The sequence below is a fragment of the Suncus etruscus genome, chromosome 16 (genome assembly GCF_024139225.1).
Source record: "Suncus etruscus isolate mSunEtr1 chromosome 16, mSunEtr1.pri.cur, whole genome shotgun sequence".
Taxonomy (NCBI): domain Eukaryota; kingdom Metazoa; phylum Chordata; class Mammalia; order Eulipotyphla; family Soricidae; genus Suncus; species Suncus etruscus.
In genome coordinates, this window is record NC_064863.1 from 66,108,593 (window position 1) to 66,120,944 (window position 12,352).

Sequence of the window (12,352 nt, forward strand, 5' to 3'; positions counted from 1 at the left end):
CTCTTGGTTGGAAAATTTTTTATAGTAAATACTAAAGCATGAGCGCAAAATTTTCTTGTAAATATTTCATAATATTATATCTATATTATAATAGTATACTAATATATTTCATACTATTTTACCTAATCTTAAAACAATATACCTAATATAGGTATATTATATCTAATAGCTGGACTAGAACTAGTTATTGTAAAATGGACCCACAATACAAAAAAAAGAAGGAAAATATAAAGAACTTTCTCATGGTAGAAGGGGTTTGACACCAAGGCAGTCAGTTCTCATCTTCCCCAGGCAGGTGACAAGGAATAGACAGACCCTAGAGGCAGCTCAGAAAAAAGAAATTGCAGCGAAGCAGCCTTCCCGCGCACGCGCACGCGCAATCCAGACCCCAGAGTTGCTAAGGCAGCTAGAAACTCAGGGCAAATCTCAAAAGCCAATCGGAGCGCTCAAAAATCTAACCACTTAGCCAATCCCGATTCGAGAATGAATCAGAGCCTGGGGGAAATTCAGTTCGCCGAGCCGTCCAATCAGAGAGCCGCCTGCTTTGGGCGGACTTTTCAAAAAGAGCCGAAACAAAACAAATCGGAGCCCTTTAAAAGGTGCGCTGCGGCTACGAGGGTCTCCTTCCGCCTCCCGATCTTATCGCTTCCTTTTTTTCCCTTCTCGCAGCCAGGACCAATCCCGGCCAGCTTTGGGCGCATAGATCCCACCCTCCGCCCCGCCACCGAGAGACGGGATTGGCTCGAAGACACAAAAGGCGAGAGGAGGAAGGAGAGGGACTCTTTCTTCGGCGAAGCGCCTGAAGGGAGAGATCCCTCCGCGCCGAGCCCTGGCCACGCCCCTTTTGGGGGCGTCGGCAAGTCCAAACAAAAACAAGGCATTTGCTCGGGCCTCGCCAGTGGAGAAAGCGGCTGCGGCGGCTGCGGGAGGGTGGGAGGGAGGGACGAGGGGGAGGCCCGGGGACACGGGAATGAAGCCGGGACAGTGAGCCAACGGGGCGGCGGCGGCCGCAGTGAAGGAAGAAAAGAAAAGAAAGGGTCGACTATGCCGGGCCGGGAGCGGCGCTGAGGCGGCGGGTCTTCTCAGACGTCGGAAGCTGTGGAGTCAAGTCAGTCTCCTCACGGGCAACGGTGAGTGGCGCCCGACCCGGCGACTGACTGGGCTGAGGCGAGGGGAACTGTAGGCGACGCTGCTGCCGGGCTGACTGGAATGGGAGAAGCCTCGCAGACGCTTCCCTGGGGACGCGATTGCGGGTTTTTGGTTTTTGGTTTTTTTTGGCCCTGGCGGCCTCCGTAGTCGCGGCGAACTCGGGTCGCCGGAGCGGAGCCCTTGGGCCTCTCAGGCCCCTCGGGGGAAAGAACGGAGGCCGCAGCCTGAGGGGGCGTAGCTTGAGGGCTAGTGAGGGGCGTGGTTTCGGGAGGCCACGCCCACCCCGCTCCTTTGTTCAGTCGCGAGACTTTTCTCTCCCCCCGCCCACCCGGGAGCGTCCCGTCTCCTGTTGGTCTGCTGCAGGTCCGCACGCACATCTGGGCCCGCTTCCTGCTTTGCGGGACCCGGAGCGCCGGCCCCGCCCCCTGCCACACCTCCCCGGAGCCGGACGCCGCCCAGTCGACCAGACGTGACGGGTCTCCACACACACTCTCCTACGCATGCCCACCAGGGCTTGCAGGGCTAGGACTGTGGGGGCCTTTGCTCTCTTTGCACCGCGAACGTTGAACGGACGGTGAGTGCATGGTCTCTCTCTGCAGATGAAGGATCTGGAAGCCGAGTACTCGGCCCCCGGGGAAGAAGACGTCCAGCTCTTCAGGTTGTTGAACCTCTACCTCGAACGCGAACCCCGATTCCAGCCGAGAGAAAAAGGACTGAGTTTGATTGAGGCTACACCGGAGGTAAGTTGCCCTCTACCCTTCCCCAAAGAGAAATCACTTACTATGCCACTGGCTGATGCTTAGAGAGGTTCAAGAGGGGGGGATTTTATTTATTTATTTATTGGTTTGGGGTCACACTCCGCAACGCTCAGGGGTTCCTCCTGGCTCTATATGCGCAGAAATCGCCCCTGCCAGGCACGGGGGATCTAATGGAATGCTGAGATTTGAACCTCCGTCCTTCTGCATGCAAGGCAAACACCTTACCTCCATGCTATGTCTTCGGCCCCTATTTATTTTTGAGTTACCATTACAAGGCTTCTGAGCGTCTTAAAACAAATATCCTGAGGATTCAGGATATCCTCCTGGCTCTATGCACAGAAATCGCCCCTGGCAGGCACGGGGGATCTAATGGAATGCTGAGATTTGAACCTTCGTCCTTCTGCATGCAAGGCAAACCCCTTATCCCCATGCTATGTCTCCGGCCCCTATTTATTTTTGAGTTACCATTGACAAGGCTTCTGAGCGTCTTAAAACAAAAATCCTGAGGATTAAGCTGCTGCTCTCTTAAGTATAATTACTTTATTTAAGCAAATTACTCCTAATTGAATTTCAATCATGCAGTGTATACCACCCCTTCACCAGTGCCCATTTTCTCGCCACCAATGGTTTTTCTTTTTTGGGTTCCTTGAGCAAGAATTGAGTGATACTAACTCTGGAGAAATGTTTTCAAATACAGCCTTCCCCCCACTCCACACACCCCCCCCCCCATTCCACTGTCTACAACTTCTGGGTGGGGGAATCCCTGGGAATTGAGCCCTTTATTTGTGGAAGTAACCTTTGCTGTGAAATATTGATAGTACGTTCTTTGATGTTTGATTTTAAGAAAGCAAACCCTCTGTCTCCGTTGGCTTATAGTTGCTGTAACTCTAGATGTGCCTTAACGGTTCACTTTGTAATTTTTGAAGCTCTTTATAATGTGTAGTTTTAAATAGTGATATAAAAATAGTGATCTATGTTTGTTTAAAATAGTGATTTATTTGTGTCAAATAATGTCTAGCTTTAGGTAAATGATACCACTCCCCCCCCCAATATTCTTGGACAGGAAGAAAAAATTACTTGAATCTATATTACCCCTTTATACTATGGAATCATAAACTAGTTCTTGTTTTTGTTTCAGAATGATAACACTTTGTGTCCAAGATTGAGAAATGCCAAAGTAGAAGATTTAAGGAGTTTAACCAACTTTTTTGGATCTTGTACTGAAACTTTTGTCCTGGCTGTCAATATTTTGGACAGATTCTTGGCGCTTATGAAGGTAGTTGATTATTCGTATAAGTACATCTCGATTTTTCTGTCTACCTAGTATCTAGTACAATGTGGCTATTTGGGAAAGTAATGTAATAATGTCAATATACATAAACGTTTTAAGTGGAATTGTTATTTTCAGGGTCCCAGACTAACCACTGACAGAATTGAACATACTGTGTATCTTATATTAGGTTTTGCTGGCCATTAAAGATTTCTTACCTCATGGAAAATGACAAAATGAGGCAACTTTTTTTTAAGATATGTTCTATATCGTTTATACAGTTTTCAAAATAATATCTTAATCTCCTTTCGTGTTTCTTGAGAAGTTTTGGTGTTGGTGTTTTTGTTACTAAAACACTGCAGTCTATAGTGATATTAAAGATGGCCAAACTCCCTTCCCTGTGAGGTTTTTCAAAGCACGAAGCTGCTGTTTTACTGACAGTTGCTAGCAGCTGTTAGAAAAATGTAGTGATTCTTCTGCCAATAGGATTGCATTCAGCTGCTGGGTCAGTTTTCAGGGCTTGAGAAAGGAAAGGACAGCCATCTGTTCAGGACAACTTTTACATATGTTCCACTCTGCCTAACTGATGCATATTTCTCTTGGGCAGATTTGTGTAAAATAGAATGGGTGATTCTTTCAGATGCAAAGATAAGAAGTAGGGCATATTACTTATGTGTTCAAAGAAATGGCATTTGAATTTCTAGCTAAATGAATTACCGGTAGTACTTAAGTGGGTTTTTTAAATAAGGGCTATTGAGATTTAAAATGTAAAAATAAATTTAAAACATTTAATGTAAAAAATAGTAAAATAATAAATAAGGATGGTAACAGAGAAGTAGTTTAGTTGTAAAAAAAATTTTAAGTGGGGATGTGATGTGTAGTGAGTGTTATACCTGGTGTTGCTCAAGAGCTACTCCTGACCCTGTGTACAGGGGTTGTACCTGGTGGCTAAGGGCTATGCATATAGTGCCAGGGATCCAATCCAGGAGTCCTGCATGTGAGCCTGTGCTCAGCCTAGTGAGTTATCACTCTGTCATCCTAGTTGTTTTGTTTGGGGGCCACACCCAGTGCTGCTCAGGGGTTACTGCTGGCTCTGTGCTCAGAAATTGTTCCTGCCAGGCTCAGGGACCATATGGGGACCTGAGAATCCCCAGGTCCTGGGTCGGCCGCATGCAAGGCAAATGTCCTACCGCTGTGCTATCTCTCCGTCCCGCATGCCCCCCCACCCAGTTTTTTGTTTGGTTTTGGTTTTGGTTTTTTTTTTTTTTTTTTGGTTTTTGGGTCACACTCAGCCGTGTTCAGGGGTTACTTCTGGCTCTATGCTCAGAAATCGCCCCTGGCAGGCTCGGGTGACCACATGGGATGCCGGGATTCGAACCACGGTCCCTCTACGTGCAAGGCAAACGCCCTACCACTGTGCTATCTCTCTGCCCCCTCCCCAGTTATATTTTAAGAGTAAGGGAGGGCTGGAGAAATAGTAGATTTCAGGGCATCTGATCTAGGCTGACTGTCAGTACTTGGCCTACTAGACTAGACATTCATGTGTAGCTCTGGGGGGCTCTTGAACACTGCTTGGATGACCCTCCCGGTCCCAGTATCACTTGGCTCCAGTCCTTGACACCTTGCTTTGGGTGCCAGTGGAAGTGGCCCCAGGGCATGCCTTGAGAGTCCTCCCCCTATAAAAAAGTAGGGGCACTTTTACAATATTTGTTTTGGAGGTGATATTCATCTAGAGGTCTGGGAAAATGCCTCTAATTGTGGTCAAGCTCAGGGCATCACACATGAGAGATGTGTTTCTTGCTTGAACCGCATCCCCAGCCCTTAGAATATTCCTAAAATGTATGCCAAGTTGAAGTGACAAATGTTACAAGATGCTGCTGCTTTGTTTTCCAGGTGAAACCTAAACATTTATCTTGCATTGGAGTTTGTTGCTTCTTGCTGTCTGCTAGAATAGTTGAAGAAGAACGCAATGTTCCTTCTACTCATGATATAATCCGGATTAGTCAGTGTAAATGCACTGCTTCAGACATAAAACGAATGGAAAAGATAATTTCAGAAAAGTTGCACTACGAATTGGAAGCTACTACTGCCTTAAACTTTTTGCACTTATACCATACTATTGTATTTTGTCATACTTCAGAAAGGTCAGTGGAATTTAACTTTGTAATTTAGCAGTGCTCTAACAGTAAATAGAATTAAAATTTATATTTATTCCTTCCATACTAAAACAACTACTTTGTTTTTCTTATTTGTAGGAAAGAAATTCTGAGCCTTGATAAACTAGAAGCTCAACTGAAAGCTTGCAACTGCCGACTTACCTTCTCAAAAGCAAAAGTAAGTGGATTTCTTGCTCACATATTATGTTTTTCACAGTGTCTTTAGAATTACAAAAATAATGTTTTCTTATTGTTTTGTAGCCATCTGTATTAGCTTTGTGCCTTCTCAATTTGGAAGTAGAAACTTCGAAATGCATTGAATTACTGGAAATTCTCTTGCTTGTTCAAAAACATTCCAAGGTAAATGTTTCATTACCCATGACTTCCCAAGACTTCAGTTTTTAAATAATATTGTATGGGGTTTTAAATCTTTTTTTTTTTTTCATTTATCCAAAGTGTTGGAATTCTTAAAATAGATCTTTGACCCAGACAGTAATAAATTGGAAGTGAACCTGGTTACTTGAGGTTTAACTTCTCAGCAGTCAAATAGCTCTTCCCTAAGTTTCTGTGGTAACATGCTAGTCTACATTTAAGTTAATAGTATAATTGGAACACTATGCAATTTAACTTGAGGTAGTGTGCTCAGTGCCAGAGCCTTTGAACATTGAACATAGGGTGGCTTCATCTTTTGTTAGCAGGTAAGTAGGATAGACAGTGAGCGGCATTATATCTGGGAGTTTGGTAGGACCAGAAGAACACATAGGAACAAAGGCTTAGATGACCAGGAAGTTAGTGGATTAAGAATTTGGCTGAGACTTTACAACATGTAGGCAGTTGCCTTAAGCAGAAGTAAGATGATCAAATAGTTTTTAGGCCGGTATGTTTTCTTTTAAAATAGGCAAATATATGTATTGAGGCATATGTGAATCAGTTATATGTATGATGATTTTCTAAACCTGTAGTTAGCAAATTTTAACTACATTCTGAGATCACCTAGGGGACTTTAAAATTGGTTTGTTGTCCTTGTAAAAAGGAGGGCCAAAGGGAGATAGCACGGGTTAAGGTGTTTGCTTTGCTTACAAACAACTCTTGATCTCAAAGCCCATCCAAAATCCAAACAATAAAATTAACAAGAAGAAAAAATTAATGGTATGCCTCCTTAATAGTGCTTTAGGGTACTGGGGCTATTATGGTGATACTTGGTCCAACAGAGAGAATTCTGTTTTATGATCCAGTGAAAATGGTGATAAAGTGCTGTTTGAGCCCAGTGTTGCCGGGAACCTTCAAGGTTACACACACAGCTACATCCAGTGGTATTGGAGGGAAGGGGGGGGGGGGATCATGTGGTGCTGTGGATTGAAGTTGGGGCCTTGCATTCATGCCACAGGCATCAGTTTCTCTTAAGGATCTCTGGGTGAATCCAAGATACATGGTATGACTTGAGAACTACTATAACCTTTTTATTAAAATGTATTTTTCAGGTTAATGACACTGAATTCATTTACTGGAAGGAATTAGTTTCTAAATGCCTAGTGGAATATTCTTCTCCGGAATGTTGCAAACCAGATCATAAGAAATTAGTATGGATTGTTTCAAGGCGCACGGCCCAGAACCTCCACAATAGCTACTATAGTGTTCCTGAGCTGCCAACAATACCAGAGGGGAATCATTTTGATGAAAGTGAAAGGTAAGTAGGCTCCTCAACTAGTCAGACTTTCTCAGATTAAATTTTACTGATCGAATACTCAATGGCACCATAAGATACTTCACGGCTTCAGAGAAAGTATTCTTTAATATTATTAGTTCTTAAGGTAATAAAATGAAGGAAAGAAGTATATTTAAAATAGGCACCATTTAGAAGCACATCCTATCCCCACTGGTTTTTAAATTAAAATATTCCAAGAAAACTACCTTTCTGGAGCTACAACAATGGCTAAATGAAGTGGGATACCTGCTTTGTGTGCAGGATCCTCAAGGGGTACTTCTCTCCCTCTTCCTTTACTTTTTCCTTTTTTTTTTTTTTTTTTTTTTTTTTTTTTTTTTTTGGTCTTTTGGGTTACAACACCTGGCACTGCTCCGGAGTTACTTCCTGCCTCTGCACTCAGGAGTCACTCCTGGCAGGCTCAGGAGACCATATGGAATGCCAGGGATTGAACCTAGGTCAGCAGCATGCTGTACTATCGATCTGGCCTGAACCTCAGGGTTTTTTTCCCCCAGTACCAACTACAGTGTTTCTCAGGCGCACAGAGTGGTCCTAAACAAAACATAATGTTAGTCTGCTATACATTAATTCCTAAGACGTCATTGGAGTTTTATACCTCTTGACCTCTTTGACCTATTTTAGCTATACACCCTGCCCCCATCTGCCCCTGCAACCACCATCATCTCACCTATATCTGAGGTTTTTTTTGTGTGTGTGTACATATAAGTGAATTAAAATACTTGTTTTTCTTCAATTTATTTAACTCTCCCCTTTAAAAACTAGTTGTTTCATATCTCCCTTGCTCTTTGAAATAGTTTAGTTTAAAAAACAAACTTTAACTAAAAGAAAAAAATATCTAAAACCAGTCTAAAAGTGAAGTCTTTTTTTTTTTTTTGTAAAATATTCCTAGTGTGATATGAAAAAAAGGATGAAATGCTTAGAAAATATAGGGAAATGCTAACACTAATGTGGCAGACTTTCATAGATGTGATTAGTCTCATTAAGTGCTATTGTATTTTGTGGGGACTACACCTGATGCTCTAGCTCAGCAAACCATATGTGGTAGTGGGGATTTAACCTGAGTCTACCACATTCAAGTTAAATGCATTAACTACTGTATTATCTCCAGCCTCAAATGCTATTGTTTTATTCAGAGTTGATTTTTATGTCAGCTAGTTAATTGCATCAAATTTGATTGTTTTATGCAATAGTGATAAAAGACCATATGTTCCTTTCTTATAGCTTATTAGTTTTTTGTGGTCTTATTTTTTTTGTTTTTTGTTTTTGGGCCACACCCGGCGGTGCTCAGGGGTTACTCCTGGCTGTCTGCTCAGAAATAGCTCTTGGCAGGCACGGAGGACCATATGGGACACCGGGATTCGAACCAACCACCTTTGGTCCTGGATCGGCTGCTTGCAAGGCAAACGCAGCTGTGCTATCTCTCCGGGCCCTGTGGTCTTATATTTTAAAGAGAGACTGTAGCAGGTGATGTGCTCACCTTACATGCAGCTGACACAGGTTTCAATCCTGGCACCCCATATGGCCCCTTAATTCTAGGAGTGATCCCTGGTGACAGATCCAGGAGTATACACTGAGCACACAGATAAGTGTGGCCCAAAGACCAAATACTATATGGTTTAAATATATTAAAATTACATGGTAAGAGGTGTGTTGTCCTTAGTCTGCATTTATTGGGTTTAAAATACAAAAAAAAGAAAAATTTGTGTGTTTAGCAGTCTACTTTAGGAATTATTTCTTGTTTTATTTATTTTGTCTTTTAAGTAATGGAATCCTCTTATTTGTCCTTTTCCTTTTAGTGAGGACTCTTGTGAAGATATGAGCTGCGGAGAGGATAGTCTCAGCAGTTCTCCCAGTGATCAAGAGTGTACCTTTTTTTTCAACTTCAAAGTGTCACAGGCACTCTGTTTCCCATCTTAGGAACCTAGCAGTTTGGTGTGTGTACAGGTTTCAAAGCAATAACTGAGCAAGTGGGTAGTTTTCTGGTCTAGCCTCTGTCTAGGCAGAGTTGTATAGACTGGGAAACCTATTATTCAGATCAAATCTGGCCTATTTTCATATTTAATCCTAAGCCATCAAATGGGTTAGTGCCTCTTAAACAATACTTTAGACATTGGCACTTTATTTTTCTTGTTGACTTGTAGCTACTTGGGGAGGAGGGAAGGTACCCAATATCGTCAGTTTATTATGTTTCAAGATGATTTTTTTCTCGTGGTTTTTGGGTCACACCCGGCAGTGCTCAGGGGTTATTCCTAGCTCCAGGCTCAGAAATTGCTCCTGGCAGGTACGGGGGACCATATGGGACGCTGGGATTCGGAATCGATGACCTCCTGCATGAAAGGCAAACTCCTTACCTCCATGCTATCTCTCCGGCCCCTGTTTCAAGATTTTTTTTTTTTTTTTTTTTTTTTGGCTTTTGGGCCACACCCGGTAACGCTCAGGGGTTACTCCTGGCTATGCGCTCAGAAGTCGCTCCTGGCTTGGGGGACCATATGGGACGCCGGGGGATCGAACCGCGGTTCGTCTCCTAGGCTAGCGCAGGTAAGGCAGGCACCTTACCTCCAGCGCCACCGCCCGGCCCCTGTTTCAAGATTTTTAATGAGTAGTATAACTTAAATTTTTTTATAAAGCCTTCAGTGTATTTATTTAAACAGATTGGGTGTGTGCAAGTGCTTCCTTTCCCCATGCAGGGACATCAGATAATTCTTAAACGGTTTATCTTAACTGATCATCCTCGCCTACTCTTAGAAAAGAGAGTATTTGCTTAAATGTCATATCTTTTTTTTATGATGGTCAATGTACTATCTGATGCAGACTAAAAACAGGAATTTTAATAGTGACATTTCTGTAAAGTTTAGAATATAATGTCTTTAGTTGAGATCTCTGCTAAAGCTGGAATGATAAACAGACTAGGGTTGTTAGATAGTTGCATTCTTAATGTGTAATAATAGTAGTATTATTTTCATGTTATTAAAACAGTCCATAAAAACTGCTAGTTTTGCATGCACCTGTATGAATGAAGTGTGGGAAGATGGACAGAACTAGATAACTATGGAATTGATAAATGTTAATCTTACTCTAATTTTCTTATATTAATTGTCTGCATGGTTAGATTATGTTGTATTTCCTTTTAATTTACATTTCAAAAATGATGGAATTTAGCAGATGGGTGCCAAGAAAGAATATGAAGTTTTAAAGAAAACTTAAGTGTTTGTATTGTAGCATTATAGTGTTAAGTATATCTCTGTGGTGAAATAGCCATAGACTAGGGACTGTAAACTCTGTACACATGAAATTTTGTACAGAGAACTTTTTTAATTTTATAAAATGTATATGAAAATGTAAAAAAATGTACATAAAAATGCTGTATTTTTTTACTTTGTGTGATAGTCTAGCCATTGCATGTAAATATAACTTATTGTGTATTCTGTATCATACATTAATGACTTTTGCTGGTTGTTTTCTGAAATGAATCTTTCGGGCATAATTGTACTCAATAAAAATATTAATGAATTGTACTCCTTGTTTGCAGTTGCATCTTGATTTTTTTTATTTTTTTGGTAAAAAAGACAAAATTGGTAGATTTGCTCTTAAAATTGTAAGTCTGCACTGTGCCACATCTTGCAGTGTGGAACTCATGGCACTGCTGTTGTGATGCCTGTTGTTACAAGTCTGTGGTCTGATATTCCACTACTCTGTGTGACCAACTGCAAGAACCACATCAGTGCAGTAACCTGGTCACTTGACACTGTAACAATAAAATGGAAGGAAAGTGGGAAGAAAGACAAAGCATTTGCTGTATTTCAGTGCAAGACTTTTAACATGTGACTGAAGTTCCTCCAGATAAGTTCTGTCTCTGGTTACCAAAAGTCCTCTAGGTAATATTTCCTCACTACAATTTGGCCCTTCCCTTTACAGATACTGAAAGCACATCTGTCATTTGAGAATTGACCTCTTTCTGGGCAAGACTCAGTAGACAAAGGAGTGATCTATTAACCTGAGTGCCTATTAATTTATAGGGAAAGGTATTGGGTATCAAGTGACTGAATATCAATATTCAGGTTGACAGGTCAGTACAGTCTTTCCTGAAGATGAGCCAAATTTTAATTTGGTTCCCTGGTAAATCACTAGCATAGCTGTGACTGGATGCTACCACCCTCTGTGTGTGCATATGCATTCTCATAAGTTTTTAATTTGGCTTGTAATGTAGACCTTGATTTTCTCTGGGCTGATTAGAAAATCACATAGACTGAATGGTTTTCACACCATACCTTTCTCTGTTGTGTGTTGGCATGTTTCCTGTCCATCTGGTGCAAAATTGCTTTTTGAGGATCCTTAAATTTTGTTTAATAGTAGACAATATATTCTGCCATCAAATTTTAATTTGTTGATAATGTAGAAGTTATTTGTGTCTTAAATCTCAAAAAGATTTATTGCTGTGCTATTAGGTATGGGGTATGGGGACATCTGTTGGGGTTCAACTTACTCCTGACTGCTCAGAAATCATTCCTGGTTAAGCTCAAGAGATGATATGAGACAGTGGAATTGAACTCTAATCTCTTTTCTTGTTTTATTGTAATTAGATTTACCGAGCTCCCAACCAATATGCACAACTGACTCTCGTGGAGATTTTCTGACTACTCCCAAACCTGGTCTTTCTATATGTCTACTTGGTGAACTGGTATTATATTTTCTCAGGTTAGAAACATCCTTATTTCCTGGCTTGCTTACTGAAAGCCACCATTTATCATTTATATGGCTTCATTCCAGGGGTCTCAAACTCAATTTACCTGTGGGCCGCAGGAGGCAAAGTCGGGGTAATCCTGAGTGCAAAGTCAGTAGTAAGCCTTGAACGTTGGGAGGTGTGACCCAAACAACTAAAACAAAACAAAAAAGATTCCAAAATGTTGTACCCTCGAGTTTGAGACCCCTGACTCTAGATCTAGTCTACTCCTTTCTCCAGGTTTGGTTTAGACCAACCTATCAGTGAGGTTTCAGTATCTTTGTGATCTCTCAGCCTCCAGGCTAACTGGATTCCCATGCTATCTAGATAGTCTTTTAAGATATGCAGATTTTGTTTTCTTAAAATAATGTTCAATGGATAACTCTTAATTAGGATAAACTATATGCTGACATTACATGCCTCTGATTACATAATCAGAACACTACCTGTCTGGATTCTTTTTTCCTTACCTAGAGCAATAAAATGTATATCGAGAAAATTCTAGCAGGTGTATGGAAGATGGGCCTGAGCATGTCTTACTGATCAGCAATGAGACATGTCAGGAGTCTTGAGAAA

The 12,352-nt window shown here is 41.7% G+C and overlaps 1 protein-coding gene across 1 annotated transcript; it reads left to right on the forward strand.

Moving 5' to 3' along the window:
- Positions 1-1,004: 1,004 nt before the first annotated feature.
- On the forward strand, positions 1,005-10,571 carry CCNG2 (cyclin G2). Its single transcript, XM_049790283.1, has 9 exons — positions 1,005-1,130; positions 1,749-1,889; positions 3,046-3,183; positions 5,071-5,321; positions 5,433-5,511; positions 5,595-5,693; positions 6,815-7,020; positions 8,853-9,264; positions 9,660-10,571. Exons 2-8 carry the CDS (start codon positions 1,749-1,751, stop codon positions 8,971-8,973), a joined length of 1,035 nt encoding a protein of 344 aa, XP_049646240.1. The 5' UTR covers positions 1,005-1,130; the 3' UTR covers positions 8,974-9,264; positions 9,660-10,571.
- The last annotated feature ends 1,781 nt before the right edge of the window (positions 10,572-12,352 follow it).